Source organism: Python bivittatus, unplaced genomic scaffold (assembly GCF_059951505.1).
Source record: "Python bivittatus isolate LINGU-HERP-01145 unplaced genomic scaffold, Pbiv_v1 ctg000310_np1212, whole genome shotgun sequence".
Lineage (NCBI taxonomy): Eukaryota > Metazoa > Chordata > Lepidosauria > Squamata > Pythonidae > Python > Python bivittatus.
This window is the reverse complement of record NW_028277054.1, coordinates 6,750,160-6,767,070: the sequence shown is the minus strand read 5'-3', so window position 1 is coordinate 6,767,070 and position 16,911 is coordinate 6,750,160. Positions and strand designations below refer to the sequence as shown.

General features: G+C 40.9%; 1 protein-coding gene across 1 annotated transcript; it reads left to right on the top strand.

Annotated features, from left to right (window-relative positions):
- The first annotated feature begins 5,114 nt into the window (after positions 1-5,114).
- LOC112543344 (protein NKG7-like) lies at positions 5,115-16,751 on the top strand. The gene is made up of 5 exons (XM_088139973.1): positions 5,115-5,243; positions 11,985-12,202; positions 12,869-13,015; positions 15,018-15,131; positions 15,560-16,751. The coding sequence occupies exons 2-5, from the start codon at positions 12,034-12,036 to the stop codon at positions 15,598-15,600; spliced, it is 471 nt and encodes a 156-aa protein (XP_087996099.1). The 5' UTR covers positions 5,115-5,243; positions 11,985-12,033; the 3' UTR covers positions 15,601-16,751.
- The last annotated feature ends 160 nt before the right edge of the window (positions 16,752-16,911 follow it).

Below are 16,911 nucleotides of genomic sequence, written 5' to 3'. Positions count from 1 at the left end.
AGCGTTGGTTTCTTCCGGAAGTCAAAGTGAAGACCCGCCAGTCCTAAACATGAGACTGGCCATGGGGAATCCTTTGGGGATTACCCCGAAGAAACGTTGTCTTCGGGCCCCACGTTGGGTGCCAGAAATATGTAAGGTTTTCTAGCCCAGAATCTATAATTTCAAATGAGAGTTCAGCTTTTATTTTGGCCAAGAGAAAAGCAGGATGGGCCACTCTCTGTCCGGCTGGCAGAAAGAAGACAGACAACAGCCACACCCTAAAACAGTTTACAACAGCTTTTATACCTTTTTTTCATCAGAAAGCATATAGGAGGAGGGCAAAATGTTTATTTTTATTTTTACCTTACTTAGGGAAAAGAGAAAACTGCAGACATGTCCCCTTTTCATTACCCCTGAAGCAGGCGAGACATATGTCCTTTTTGGCTTAACCACATTTCCCCTCCGTTTCCTCTTATAAAACTATTACCATCAGCATAACTTTTACATGCTCAGCATCTTGTAACTTTCACGAGTTCCCTACTTGCAAAAGCATTTCCAGTTTCCTTAATGTCAGAATCCTCGCAAGATTTAATAGTTTAATGGAGGAACGAGGTGGCGGAGCAATCAGCCAAGGGAGAGACCTCCAGCAAGGAGGAGGAGGACCTCCCACCTAGCAGAGCCAAAAAGAGCCCGATGCAGCAGCGGGGGATCTCCGTGAAATTCAGGGGAGATGCTAAGCAGCTTGCCTGCTTTATCACCCAGGTTCGGATCCACGTGGAGGGCTATGGTGGATTGTTCCACAGCGAGGAGGAGAAGGTCTCCTATGTGTCCGGTTTTTTTGAAGGCACAGCAGCCAAATGGGTGGTTGGCCTGCACCAGGCGAAGAATCGGGCTTTAAGGAAATCAGAGGATTTCATGGTGGCTCTCTGTGTGCACTTTGAAGACCCGTGCATGGCGCTAAAAGCACGACGTGACCTGGAAAGTCTTACGCAGAGGTCCAAGACAGTATCTGAGTTCTCCTATGACTTTCGGGGTTTGCCACAGAGGCTGCCTCAGGCTCATGTGCCTGAGGAGCTCGTAATCGAGTTCTTCCAGAGTGGCTTGCAACCCAATTTACTGCAGCGCATGATGTGCCAGGGTTACCCCAAAACCTTTAATGGATGGGTCGCTATGGCCGGCAAGGTGGAGGAGCAATGGCGCACTGTAGAAGCAAGAACCCGACTTCCACCCTTACCCGGAACAAAGAAGGCAGCACCCAAGGTGAAGATCAGTGCGCCGGAAAGTAGCCGGAGTCGTCGCGTCTGTTTCAACTGCAGGGAGCCGGGGCACTTTGCCGCGGTGTGCCCTAAAGCGAAGCCGGAACCGGGAGGTAAGAAGTTGGAGCGGAAGGGGCTGAAGTCTTCGAAGCCCGGCAAGAAAGAGTTGGCGGCTGTCGGCAGCGAGGCGGGCGTCAGAGTGGCCACATGCAGACTATTTAATTCCTAGTAACTCCCATGGCATCCAACCCAGTGCTTCTGGGCATGAACTGGTTAAAAAGGAAGAACCCAGAAGTAAACTGGGGAGAAAAGATTGTGCGTTTCCCGAAGGAGGGAGGAGTGGAAGTTGAAGGAATTAACGAGACGTTGTCGGAGGGGGAGATGGGTGCTGTGAGTGGGTAAAAGGCAGTGGGGGCTGCAACTCAGATTCCCAAGGAGTACCGCGACCTATAGGAGGTGTTTAGCGAATGGGAGTCAGATCAGCTACCCCCCAATCACGCTAGTGACTGTGCTATAGAGATTGAGCCTGGGGCTAAATTCCCAAAGAAGAAAATGTATGCTATGACACCCAAATAGTTGGAAGCCTTGCGGGAGTTCATTGATAAGAATCTAAAGAGGGGCTTTATTGTACCTATGCATTCTCAGATTGCTGCACCAATGCTTTTCAGGGAAAAGAAGAATGGCTCTTTACCTTTATGCACAGATTATCGGGGCCTAAATGCCATTTCTGTAGACAACCAGTACGCACTACCCCTAATGAAAGACCTGTTAGCCCATTTATCCAAAGGGAAAATTTTCCTGAAGCTGGATTTAAGGGATGCTTACTTCAGGGTGTGAATCCGTGAAGGAGATCAATGGAAAACCACCTTCAATTGCCCCCTGGGGTGCTTCCATTATGAAATAATGCCATTCGGATTAAAAGGCGCAGTGGGCGTGTTTATGCAACTCATAAATGAGGTGTTACAAGAGGATTTGTACCAGGGGGTGTTGGTCTATCTGGATGATAACTTGATTTACACTGAAACCATGGAACAGCATGTACAATTAGTTAGGAAGGTACTAAAAAAGCTACTGGAGGCACAATTGTATGCCAAGTTCTCTAAATGTGAATTTCATAAACAGCAAATTGACTATTTGGGGTATAGAATTTCGCATCAGGGAATTGAAATGGACCCGGTCAAGGTGAGGGATGTCACGGGTTGGGAAGCTCCCAAAACCAGGCGACAGCTTCAAAGTTTCCTGGGGTTTGCTAACTTTTATCGGCAGTTCATACCCAACTTTGCACAAGTAGCACTCCCACTCACAGACTTGTTGAAAACCAAGCGCAAGGACAAGGCAAAGGCCTCAAAACCTGGAGCCCCCTTGGCCTGGACTAAGGAGTGCCAGGAAGCTTTTCAAGATTTAAAGCATCTGTTTATGGCTGAACCGATCCTAAAGCACCCTGATCCAGAACAGCCATTTGTCATCCAGGCAGATGCTTTGGATGTGGCGGTGGGAGCTGTGCTGTTGCAGAAAGGAGGGGCGGGGGAGCTATTTCCATGTGCCTACATATCCCGGAAATTTTCAGAAACAGAAAGATGCTGGTTGGTGTGGGAAAAGGAGGCGTTCGCAGTGCGCTGGGCTTTAGTTTGCTGTAGACACTTGTTGGAGGGATCACCCCACCCCTTTGAAATTTGGACTGATCACAAAAATGTAGAGGCCTTGACTGCACTGAGGAAACTGTCTCCCAAGCAAATGAGATGGGCACAAAATTTCATCGGTTTAACTTCTCCCTGAAGTATGTTCCTGGGGGAGAAAAAATTCCTGGCAGACGCCCTGTCTCGATTGCCTCAACACAAGAGCAAGCGAGAGGAAGTGGTTGCCCCTGTAATTCCATGTGCCCAAGCAGCCTTAAGAGTGGTCACTAGAGCTCAGAGAAAAAGGGGTGAAGAACAACCAGAAGGAGAATTATTGAAAAGATTAAATGCCCAGATTGCCCAGGATGACTGGTTTGAAAAAAAAATAACCAATCCCTGATAAACAAACAGGGGGCATGGTGGTGGCAAGATAAGCTGTATGTCCCTGCAGACGCTAGGAAGTGGGTATTGCAAAGAGGCCATGATAGGAAAACAGCTGGGCACTTTGGCTTTGTGAAAACTTTACATCTACTCAGACATCAATTTTGGTGGCCAACTATGAGAAAAGATGTAGGGGAATATGTGGCTACATGCCCCACGTGTGCAATGGCCAAGGCGGGGGGGGGGCAAACCAGTGGGGCTTCTACAAACAGTGGCGAACTCAGAGACTCCTTGGAAGCAAATTTCCATAGACTTTATTGTAGACTTGCCAGAAAGCAACAAAAAGACAGTCATCTGGGTAGTAACAGACCTTTTTTCCAAACAAGCCCATTTTGTGGCATGCCACTCCCTTCCATCAGCCCCCAAACTGGCTAAGCTATTTATACAACACGTCTACCGAGCTCATGGTGTCCCAGAATGAGTAATTTTGGATCGCGGGGTCCAGTTCACTGCCAAGTTCTGGAGGGCGTTCCTAAAACTACTGGGGGCATCGCAGGGCTTGAGTTCTGGGTACCACCTCCAGACGTCAGGATCCTGTGAACGTCTGAACTCAGTACTGGAACAATATTTGAGATGTTTCATTAACTACCAGCAAGACAATTGGGATGAACTGTTACCTTTTGCTGAAGCAGCCTATAATAATTCAGTGCACCAAAGCACTGGCCTCACTCCTTTTAAAATAGCTACAGGACAGGACTTTGTACCCATCCCAGAACTACCTAAAGAGTCCACTCAAGTCACTTCAGTTGATGAATGGGTCCAACAAATGATGCAAGTGTGGCCTCAGATTGCTGCATCATTGAAGGAGGCCAGGGCAAAGTACAAAAAATTTGCAGATGCTAAGAGAACCCCAGAGAAAGACTGGAAAGTAGGCGACAAGGTTCTTTTGTCTACCAAGCATCTTAAATCATTACAACCTTCGAAAAAACTTGCTCCAAAATTCGTAGGTCCTTTTGTTATTGATAAAGTGATTAATCCAGTCTCAGTACAATTGCAGATACCTGCTACATTTAAAAGAATCCATCCAGTCTTCCATTGTGATCTACTTAAACCCTACAAAGAGTCATCTCAATGGCATCCCTCCCCATCGCCACCTAAGCCCATTATGGTCAAAGGAGAACAACATTTTGAAGTTAAAGAAATACTGGACAGTAGAAAACATAGAGGGGGGATTCAGTTTTTAATTCAGTGGAAACATTTTCCTAAATCATTGGCTGAATGGGTTGACAAGAAACATGTAAAGGCTCCAGATTTAGTTTAAAAATTCTATAATGCTTATCCTACAAAGCCTTAACACTTGGAATTGTTCTTTTTGGTTTTTTTTTGTTTTTCTCCAGAGTGAAGAATATGAGTCATCTGACTGACATCCTCACTTTTGGAGGGGTGGCATGTCAGAATCCTCGCAAGATTTAATAGTGGATTGTTATGTTGGCTAGTTTAGTATTTGCTTTTTACATGCTGCGGTTCTGCCATTGTAAAGCGGGGGGGGGGGGGGGGAGAAGGAATGGGAAACCATTAGAAGCAGATGGCTCCTTATCACAGGTGCTGGCATGCTCAAGGTCGTACCAGCAAGGGAATCAGGAGACCAGGAGGTAAGGGGGGTAAAGGAGGGAAAAGTAAGAAAAACAACTTTTGGCGCGCTCAGGCTCAGTCTTAGCAATGCTTTGGAACTGTACACTTGTTCTCAATAAATGAACTTTCTTTTGAATCAAAACTGGTTGCAAGGAAAGTTACTGGATTTGGGATCAGCGGGTAGCAGATCATTACACTTGATAACACTTAGACTGACCTTTAACCACACAGTCACTATGTCAGCAAAAGTTTGAGGTACAGAAGCAACGAAGCAAGAGGTTGTCTACGCTCCCTACACTAACATATAGTAACTGGGGAGTAGAGCCTTACTCCAGAGAGTTATCACCTGCAGAAAGGCCAAGGAACGTATTCTAAGCTGGTGAGATAGTATTTCTTTAGATTTTTACAGGAGGGAAAATATTTTCTTTATTTCTTTAATCATTTAAGGGCTGGCAAATTTTATGCTTAATGAGCCCCAGGAAATACTGAGGGGGTCTAATGACTAGTTTATGAAATCAGTATTTTACACTTGACTCAATCAGACAAGGGAAAGGAAAAATTGCATCTTTTTTGCTTGTTCAGTAATACTTCTAAATTCTATTAGTTTTCTAACCAATGAAATTAAGAGACCTGGTTTATTAGCTCAAAACGTCTTGAGAAATCTTGAACCTCAGGATACACCTAGGCTTCTTAAAATGTTCACTAATTTCTTGTAAATGTGATCACTTGTCAGTTTGAATGATAGCACTCTGGGTGAATGGAGGGAAGGCTTATGACTTTGAATGGAAGATGTGCTGGAATTAAATATAAATGGAAGGGCACAAAAGAAAATGGGCTATTGAATCCAGTTGTCAGAGCTTCTGTAACAAACCTTTAAATTTCAATAAGATCTGGGGTGATGTAGTGCTAAGAGGTGCTTCCTGAAGATGAACAGAAATAGTTCAAGACATTGTGGGGAAAATTTATGTGAAAAAAAATGAATGTCTTGCCTAGAATGATGTTTTTGTTTCAGACAATACCTGTTTTGACAACCGATGCAGCATTTAAACAGTGGCAGAAGGATACATCTAAATTTGTGTGGCAGGGGGGAAAACCATGAGTTAAATATAAAGTGTTACAAGATACAAAGGAAAGAGGAAGGCTGGGTCTACCTGATTTGAAATTGTATTTTGCAGCTTGCTGTTTGGTTTGGATGAAAGAGTGGATGTTGCTGAGAAGTAGAAGGCTCTTGGGGTTATAAGGACATGGCCTGAGATTTGGGTGGCATGGATAATTGTGGTAGGATAAAGTCAAGGTTAATGTGGATTTTAAAAATCATTATGTGAGACGTGCCATACTGAGAATATGGAATAGATACAAACCCAGGTTGTGCCCGAAAACATCTTTGTGGCTCTCAGCACAAGAAGCATTTTGTAGATGAGAAATAATTGGCAAACAAAAATGGCTAACCTATCATGAGATACTAGAATTTTGTCAAAAGGAATATAAAATAAAATCAAGAGAAGAACTGGTGGCAGAGGGATATATAGTAGTTATCAATGGTTCTTTTATTTACAATTATTAGAAAGATTTAAAATAGACAAAATAATTTATGGTTTTAAACATTGTAAGAATGAGTTTGTAATAGAATTGTGTACAAATGATGAACATGTAATTGCTAAAAGTATAAACTTTTATTGACATTTGAAACAGAAGAACAAATGAAAAAATGTATGATAAAATGGCCTAAATTTTTGGTTATAATATACATGTGGAACAATGGGAATATATACGGTTGAAAGGATTGAAATTTACACTATGTTATCATCTTAAAGAAAAATTTTATAAAATTATGTACCATTGGTATAGGTCACCAGGGAAATTGTCTAGAATATATAAAGGCACTTCAAATTTATGTCGGAAATGTGAACAACAAGAAGGGACATTTTATCATGCTTGGTGGACGTGCAAAAAAGCTAGAAAATCTTGGATTCAAAGACACTGATTCAGAGGATTTTAAAGATTAATATACAATTGAGACCAGAGGTTTTTCTTTTGGGATTGATGGACAAACAATTGGAAAAAAGTCATGGAACTTTGTTTTTCTACATGATAACTGCAGTGAGATTATTGTATGCACAAAGATGGAAAGATTTGGCATTACCCACAATGGAGGAATGCCTGGTGAAGATGATGGAACTTGCTGAGATGGCCAAATTGACTTCTTTGATCAGATATAAGACAATATCTACGTTTATTGCTGACTAGAAACTCCTTATGGACTTTTTGCATAAAACAGACACAAATGAACTTACGATTTATGGTTTTGATGATTAGAAAAATTAGATTAGACTCCTATAAAGAGAGTCATGTTGTAACCATAGAGTAAGAGGTAAACTTGTAATTGTACTGATAACTGCGGACTTCCAGGGAAGCAATGCTGGACTGAAGACGGCTCTGTGGAGAGCAGAGCCAATGGCCTCAGTGGAAAGAGGAGCCAGTGAATGGATCAGCTCCTCAGATTCCTCTCCGCAGTAAGGAGAAGACCAGGATCGCTCACAAGCACTCCATACAGAGACTTCTCACAAGGAGACCATAAGACAGCAGTCTCTGGTGGGTTTCAGAGCTCTGGGAACCAGGGGAAAATCATCTTGACTAAGCTGTGGTTTGGCACCTTCAAACAGACACTGGGTTCACATACTTCCTCTCTTAACCACCTTAGGAAATTGCTTGTGAATGGCTTTTTGGATGGTAACAACCTTCATAAGGGCAAGTTTCATTACACCAGGTGAACTTCTTTCTATCCTTGATGAAAGAAACTTCATACAGGTTTAAGGACTTTAAAAAGAAAAAAAAAAGACTTTTGAATAAACAGCAAAAGGGTGGCTAGAATGGTGATTTTGGAAAGTTATAAATTAAGGGGCCAAATGGACTTGAAGCAAGTTTCTGAAATTAATTACAAGAACACTTCCTGTGGGTAATTTAAATTTTTACAAAAATATATATATGAAGATTTTGAAACTAACTATAAGAAATCTTCCCATGGGAAAGAATTTTTGATTAGGAAAAAAAACATGATAGGAGGGGACTTTGAAGTTGAAAATGGATTTAAAAATGTCAGGCTACAAGAATGATATGGAAAATGAAGTTACACTGGATTTACAAATGAAACTGACTTGTGAAGGAGTTTCTGAGAGAACACAAAGAAAAAATGAAAAGAAATCAACTTGTGGGACACTATTTGAAGGGATTAAAAATCAAGCTTCTTAAAAGTAAATGGAAGGAATATACATGGGGTTTATTTGATCAAGGTTAAAATATATGTCATTTTTAGTAGCTCTTAATGGACTTTTTTTTTTTACTAGGACCAAATGATGATTTTTCCTAGGACCAAATGATGAGGCTTAAACAGTTATTTATAACTCCCATATAAGATATGGGAAGATTTTTTTTTTGCTGTATTTTTAGAGAAAGTGATAAGTTATTGTGTTTTAAAGTAAAAGAAAGGAATATAAAACTGATTTATTTTATTAAGATTATGCATGTTATTATTTCTGGTAATTCTTAATGGGCTTTTGCTGAATAGGACTGAATGATGAGATTTTATAATTTGTTTATTGATAAGAGATGAGATATTGGAAGAAGAGATCTTTTACTGAAATATCAGAGAAGATGATAAGTTACTGAAGTTGTTTGTACTTGTCTGGAGGGAGGGGGAGTCATTTCTTTATATATCTTTTTTCTTTCTTGTTTTTTTCTTTTTCTCTGCACTTTTTCTTTTTTACTTATATTTCTTTTTTTCTTAGTTTGTATTAGCTTTTTATCTTTGTATTTGTAAACTTTAATAAAATTATAAAAAAAATACTTAAAGCTTCTGTAAAGATCAGAAGCTACTTCTTTGTATCTTTTTTCTTTCTTTTCTATTTTTCTTTTTCTTTTTCTTTTTTCCTTTTTGTGCATTTTTAGCTTTTTTCTTTTTTTCTTTTTTTCTTTTTTCTTTTCTTTTTCTTACTTTATATGAGCTTCTATTAGTTTTTGTCTTCCTTGTTAAAATCTTCAATATATATATTGGATATATATATATATTTCAAAAGACATTCTTTTTCTGAGAAAATGTTTGAGATTTTTCTCTCTTTCCTTCTGTCCACTTCCCAGAAAAAAAGAAAAAATGTGGAATCTTCTTTAAATACTCTCTGTTCTTTCAGAGTCTCCCATTGCAAAGGTGAGAGGAATAGTTAGCAAGTAAGTCCGGGAGTGGAGAGAACTTGATTTAAATGCCAATATCCACTTTCGCTGAGTGAATTTGAGTTGGGTGCTTTCTCTCAGCAGTAGCTACCTAACTTTTAAGTTTCTGAGCAGGATAAAATGGAGAGGGGCTCTCTTCTCTCACACAGGGAGAATTACTTTAGCTCTGGAAGGAAGGACAGAATATAAATGGCCTTAAGGCCTTTGTACAACTTGCAGTTGTTTCTCCAGCTGCCGCAGGGCTTATACTGAAAGGAGACGAGGATTCCAACTTCAACCGCTTAAAAAATGGAAACGTAATTGATTTCATAACCAGGCAATGGCTACTGGCAGCACAAACAGTATTCCCTATTTTTGAACTTCCGACAACAGTAAATGACAATGAGGACTCTCTAAAAGAAACCCTCACCCAGCTCACAATCAACCAAACAGCCCTGCTGAGTCAATGAAATCCCACAATTCCTGTGATCTAAAAGCAGCCAGCTGTGAAGACAAGGTTGATCCTACTCTTGAACTCAGAAAGAGAGAGAGAAAGAGGGAGGGAGGAATGAACAGGGAGATTCAAACACATGCCCACAAAGGGTGAGAGGCAGGTGCCAAGCTCCCAAGAAATACTGGACAATGGGCAAGAAAGTTGTAGATGTTTCCTTCGGACTAATCAGATTGTCCTACATATCCAAAAAAACAAAGTAAACAGAAGAAAATAAGAATCTAGAAGTGCAACCAATCTGTTCCTAGCCCAGCTGTGTGTTTATTTATTCAATTTATATAGCTGCCCATCTCAGATCAGTGATTCTGTGAAAGGCGGCTGATACAGAAGGCTGAAGGGCTTCCATCCAGAAGAGACAGCAAACAAATTCCCTCACTCTACCATCCCTACGGCTGGATCATAACTGGTCCCTCTGACATATAAATGTAACCTCTATATTTTAGAAGGCAAAGAAATTGGTTTTACTTTTCCTTATATGTATCACTGAGGGAATTCCAGCAGCATTTTGGACTCCACATGTCTTACAAGTAGCAAGACTGAACTCTTTTCAGATATTCAAGTCCATGTGAGGGAGGTCAGCAACCATCACTGATCACTGTTAACTTCTATGGCAGTTCTGATTTTCGATCATCCATGCCAAGTGATAAGAGGCTACTAGCTGACTGTGAAGTGAGGCAGAGCAGAAGGCTCAAATGGTCCAAGGTGGACACCAAAGCAATAGCTAGCTTTCTGAACTCAGAGCAGGCCCAGATTTGGAGGAAAGCCATCTCCCCACTGATCCAGGTCCTGGTGAAATTCTGATTATACTAACCTGTGTTTTATGTTAAGAAACTTCCTAATAGATAACTTATTTGTTAGGAACCTACAGCCAATAAGACCTAACTGGTTCAACTCTGTCTACACATGAGAAAGATATTGAGGGCAGCCACGCATCTGGCCCAGAGATACCCTACCCCCAAAAAATCATGCTCAAATGCTAAAGCACAGTTGTCACTACAAGAATTTAATAACGGCCAAGAAGGCCCAATACAGGTTAGCACTTCGGTCACAACTAGAAATATAATGGAAAGGGACCAGCTCAGTCATATTTTGGAATACCATATCTGGAATATGGAAGGAATATAAGTTCCTATTTGACATTCCCATTCCAGCATCAACATGGGAGAATTTTTATGCTAATCTATTTGCTAACCCCAGTCAGGGCTCCTCACATAAGTAGATGCTGTGACACTAATTCCTCAAAACCTTCCTCTCTGACCACCAGTGTCAATGACAGAAACTAAACTTATTATGGTTGCTTGCACAGTCGGTCAGATGTTTAGACTGGGTTTGGCATTTTTATCCACCTATCGAGTCCTTCCAAGGGCCTGGGATAGGCAGATATTGTGGTTTGACAGGTATCATCGCAGGACATAGGCTGTTCCAAATAAAGCTGCGTTTTGCAATTGACCAATGGTGATTTTGTCAATGCTGATGGTCTTCAGGTAGTGCTCCAGATGTTTTGGGATTGCACCTAAGGCACCTATAACTATTGGTATGACCTTGCTTTCTTTTGCCGTAGTCGCTCTACTTCTATTTGCAGGTCTTTATATTTTGTGATTTTTCTCCAGTTCTTTCTCTTCTATTCTGCTGTCTCCAGGTATTGCAATGTCCACTATCCAGACTTTCTTGTCTTTCTTATCAACAATTGTTAGGTCTGGGGTGTTGTGTGGCAGATGCTTGTCTGTTATTATTATTAATATTAATATTCAGACATTGAAGTCTAACAAGATGCCCGGTGAAGACTTTCTAACTCCAGAACATTTTAGGATACATACTGACTGGTGGGTCCCATTGCTGGCAGGACTGACTTCTTACATTAATGACAGAGGCCACATCCTAGTAGAATAGAAAATTCCCATCTAGTCCCCATATACAAAAAAGGAGACAAGGAAGATTCCCAAAACTATAGGTCCATCCGTCTTATTTATACAGTTGCCAAAATGTATGCAAAACATCTTTTGAGCAAGATATAGGACTGGATGTTGGGGGGGGGGGGGAAACGGTGGAAGAACAGGCTGGATTTAGACTGGGATGTTCCACAATAGACAACTGTTTTACTCTACAGCACATTGTGGAATGCACAACCATTGGCAAGAAATTGTTTACCATCCTTATAGCTTTTGACTCCATAAATAGAAATATCTTATGGAAGAAACTGGCCATGTTAAACATGGAACCCAGACTCTTATTTCTGGTAAGGCCTTCTACTCAAATACCTACTTGAAAGTTCAATTTTCCCAGGGAGTTTACCATGCACTAAAATCACCCAATAAAATTCTTAACATACAAAGCAATTAAGATGTATAGCCATAAATGATCAAAATAAGGAAGTATCAATAACATAAAATCAATGTTTTCCTCCAGTTCCATCAACAGACCATTTGGTGGTGACAGACCAGAGCACTCTGTAGAAATGAATGCCCTGCATATCGGTGTAGCAGTCTGTTCCTGCATCAGCCTTCTGTTCCTGCTCCTTGCCTTGGGTTCAAACAATTGGATAGAGAATTTAATCACCAATTTTGGTCTGTGGAAAGTGTGTGTAAACACAATATGTACCACATATAGTATGGATGTGGTGCCAGGTAAGATCTCCTCTGTCTTTGTGGAGAAGGAGCACAAGGGTCTTCTTATGAGTTCCTTAGTACTATTTTGACCTGAAATCCTGGGGAGGGCTTAAGGCTGGGAAGGCCTTCCCAGTTCAACTAAGGGCCAGTCTTGTTTTTTACCAGGTAGGACAATCAGGAAGTTTCACCAAGATACTCTCTAGGAGGGCTGAGAATGCTATAGAGGAGAGTTAGGTAGGAAAGGACAGATTATATGATTCAGTTATTGATCCAATCCCAATCCAAATACAAGGAATTATTAAAGACTCTATAGAGATCAATGAAGGGAGCTTGGGCTCAGCTTCATCAGGTTCATCAGCTTCTCGATTGGTTTCCAAGATTGGCCATCTCCTGTTTGCCCCCAGGTAGCTAGGAGTAGATGTAGAAGGAAGAGGGAATGTCCTTGAGGGATAGGAGGAAGAGCTGCTGCCAAGGCAACAGTTAGATAAAAGAAATCTGAGTCCTAAGGCAGAACTGTAATATATGCAAACATCTCCAACAACCTCCTCCCTAGTTCATACAAAGATAAAGGGAGGAAGGGGAGAGCTACATATGGTCTCAATATTCCAGATGTGTCACCAGCCTGAGATGTGCAGAAAGCCCAGCCTTTAATTCTTACCTTGTCTCTCTATTGGCTCCCTACAGCCTATCTGCATGCCACCCGAGCCTTCCTGATTCTGGGGATGATTGCTGGAGCTGTCTCTTTTGGTGGCCTTTGCATCATGTTTGGTCAATCCAAGATTGGCAATATCTCCTTGAGCTTGGTATCATGTATTGCCAGCTTTACTGCAGGTATTATGTTTAATAAGAACCTTTACAAGAATCTTTTCCCAGATATGATTCCTATCCTTTGTGTTGCTTAACTCAATACCATCAGCAGTATTTGAAACTTCCCCAGATTTGTGCCAAGAAAACTTGAACTGAAAAGAACTTCAAAAGCAGGCAGAGTGTAGGATCTGGAATGGTGGTATGTGTGAAATTTTTCAAATTATTTGATAAAGAGTTCTTTAAAACAAACATATGGGCATCTTACAGATGACTGCACAGGAGAAAATTCTCTTGAGTTCAACAGAAGTCATGTCCCAATATATTGGTTGAAACCTTACTCTTATGAACTTTTTTTTAATACTTGGAATTTGGAATGGCAGCAGAGTTTTCAAATTACTAGTGTAGAGTGCTTTCAAAACAAACAAACAAACATATAGGCTTTGAAACCCTTCATTTCATGAAGTTCTTTTTTTTAAAAAAATGGTAGTGTTATCTACCATCTCAGGAGATGGTAGCACCTACCTGTCCTTGGATGATCTCAAAAAATTAAGTAAAATTGAATCTGCCTAATATTTGATTGGGAAATCACCCCAAAATCCCAGAGATGTAGGCTAGATGGGGAAGTTGAAAAGGCATTCTAAAAGAAGACCAATCACTTACTATTGTTGCCAAGACTGCAACAATATGGACAGGTCTATCCATGATGATGATGATGATGATGATGATGATGATGATGATGATGATGATGATGATGATGATGATGATAAAATCAGAAAGATGCAAGGCAGAGTACAAAGTTAAAACATCAAAAAAAAAAAAAAAAACACACACACAAGACCAAATACAGAAATTAAAATATTGGGGAAACTGTATATAGGTAGTAGGACTTACGACCATTTGTTTAACGACTATTCGAAGTTCCAATGGTGCTGAAAAAAGTGATTTACGACTAATCCTCACATAACTGTCGCAGGGTCCCCATGGTCCCGTGGCCAAAATTTGGGTGCTTGGCAACCAGCAAGTATTTACAATGGTTGCAGCGTTCCACAGTCATGTGATCGTTATTTGTGACCTTTCCAGGGGGCTTCCAACACGCAAAGTCAATGGGGGAAGCTGCATTTGCTTAACAACCACAGCAAAAAAGGTTGTAAAATCAGGTGCAACTCACTTAACAACCACATCGCTTAGAGACAGAAATTCCAGTCCCAACTGTGGTCGTAAGTCAAGGACTACCTATAACTCTAATTGTTCCAACTACCCATCATCAACCAGATGGGATTACCCCAGCCTCTGGCCTGTTTGAAAAGCCAGGTTTTTAAAGCTTTTCTGAGGGACAGCATGGTGGGGGCCAAATGAACCTCAGGCCTAGTGGGTATTTTCAAGGGCAGGAATAGCATCAGAAAAGGCACGGCTCCAGTATCTCAGAAGACGGCACTGTTTAGTTGATGGGAGATGGACCATGCCCACCTTGTCTGATTTTATAGGGTGGACAGGGATCATTGGAGCAAGATGGTCCCATAAAGAGCCAGGAACCAAATAATGAAAGGCTTTATAGATGAGAACCGACACCTTGAATAGCACTCAGAAACCAACTGGCAACCAGTGCAGTAGAGATGTCAGATGGACATACTGAAGTGCATTCGTAATTACTTATGGACCACCTTTAGTTTCCAGTGCATCTCTCCAGTGTATCTTCAAGTGCGGCCCCATGTACACGGGCCCAGACAAGAGGTGACTAAAGCATGAGTGATTGTGAGAAGTGTCTGTTGATCCAGGAAAGGATGCAGTTCAGTATTAGAAGAGATTTATAAATGGAAAAATCTGTAACTGAGAAAATACAATTGGCAAATCAACCCCTTCTCTAATGCCAGCTCCTGAGACTGGAGCACATATGAAGAACGTGGACTATCCCAATGCAGTAAACATCCCAAGAGGCTGCCTCCTTCTTTGTAGTGACAGCAGAAGAGCCCACTGGTATCTTCCATACTTTTGAAAGAGATGTTTCTACCTCCTTTTTGATTTCCAGCCCTCTGTGTCATGATCGCCATGGCTGTTCTCACAGCACAGACAGGTGCCGGCTCCCCATATGGATGGTCTTTTGGCATAGGTTGGGCCTCCTTTCCTTTGTACCTTATAACTGGTAAGTATATATTGTGTATACGCTGGTAATTTTTTTAAAAAAATACATCTTTATGCATTCTGTATATTTTTACAACTGCTAAATGTTTTTCATGCTGGGGTGGGAACTAGCCACTTTTCCCTGGCTGGAGAGGAATCAGCAACATCTAAACATCCGAACATCCAGATATTTTGGATTACAGCTCACACAACCTCACACAGTTTAAAAGGCACTAAGTTACCCAGTACACCTGATATCAGGAGTATATGTGGTTTAGAGAAATAGCTCTATTCTGGACCATTGACTTTTGAGGGACAGAGCTTGGTCATAAAGAAACTAATAAAGAGATGAGCTTGAGTCCAGAGCTCCATAGGTTCCTGGGTTGTTGTTTTTTTTAATTCTACTTCATCTGCTGTGTGGCTAATCCATGTTTTTTCCCCTCTGGACAGGTGGGCTTACTTATAAATTGCATAAGGATGAAACAGCTTAGGAGAAATATGATGCTGCATTTTGAGATGACCCTTGAAGCCACATTAGTAACCTGGGGGCACAGAGAGTGTCCAATCAGAATTATATGCACTGGAACAAATTCATACATTTATAAGACAAATGTGGAAGGCAGAATAATTACTTTGGATTTAGAAGGCGGCCATGATTCCCCACCCCCAACCCCACCTGCTTTTCTCTAAAATATTCAGTTTCTTTGAGGAAGCAGGAGAGTTGTATTCACACAACATGCTTAACCAGGTCAGTTATAAACCTAGTGGCTGTGCTCAAAGAACATGCTAATTTGATTAAACTTACTAAGCTTGATTAGTTTGATCCTTGGCTAGTTTGTACCTGACAGGGGCTTAGTATAAGCTTAGACTGGCCAGTTTAAGCTTCAGCATATTGTAGAAATCAAGAACATGTATTAATCCAAGAATTAGGGTAAGTGTGTTGTGTGAAAACAATCAAGGGGTCGCTTAATAAATTCATTGCTTATTTCAGCTCGACTGATATCGCTCACTCCAGGTCATTTGGAACTGAATGTCCATTCCTATACAAAAATCTTGTGCTCTGTACTTGGCAAAGCATTTTTCAATAGAGCAGCCATCCTGCGCATTTTGGGTGGATAGCGTGCCTTCAAGTGAAGTTTCCTCTCCTCACTTGTCTGGATACGTATTTGCAAAAACTCACATGGCAGAGCTCTTTCCATATCACGTTGGTGTACTCAAATTGTCAAGTGTGAAATGTGTGAAATTACTGGCATCCCTTCCTTCCTCTGCTGGTGATCAAGGTTGTAGAATGGGAGTTCTCTGGCTACAAGCCCAAATTCACCTTTGCTGCATCTCAGATTTCCCCCTTTTTCTAGTCATGATATTGCAGCTTTAAAATCTGATTTTCTAAAATCAGAGTTCTTGTACTTTCTGGACTTGGATAGGGAAATCCAAAATATTATATAATTTTTGGCATACACTCTCAGGGTACATCATTTTACAATCTTGTCTGTATGAATGAAGCCTTCTTTCATAGGAAAAAACCAGTATTTACAATCTGATTGATTTAACATAATGAATGCCACTACTTTGAAAGATGGTGGTTGAGTGTTTTTATCTCAAAGCTTGTTATGTGCAAAATGTATTCTTCAATAAAAAGGCATAAGTATTTGCAGTGTTTCATGAGAGTTTCACTGGAAAAGGGAAACGTGGTTTGATTCAGATGCCAACTAAATTAGCTGCCCTTCAGTGCCAGTGAAATCAGTGGGAATTAAGTAATCATTAACATTTTAATGAGCTTCAATAGGGACTTATTTGTACCT

Bases quoted from the DNA above. Each gene is read 5' to 3' on its own strand.
- LOC112543344 (XM_088139973.1), top strand. From the start codon at position 12,034: ATGAATGCCCTGCATATCGGTGTAGCAGTCTGTTCCTGCATCAGCCTT. The intron at 12,203-12,868 runs GTAAGATCTCCT...GGCTCCCTACAG, and splicing joins TAGTATGGATGTGGTGCCAG to CCTATCTGCATGCCACCCGA. The intron at 13,016-15,017 runs GTATTATGTTTA...TTTGATTTCCAG, and splicing joins TATTGCCAGCTTTACTGCAG to CCCTCTGTGTCATGATCGCC.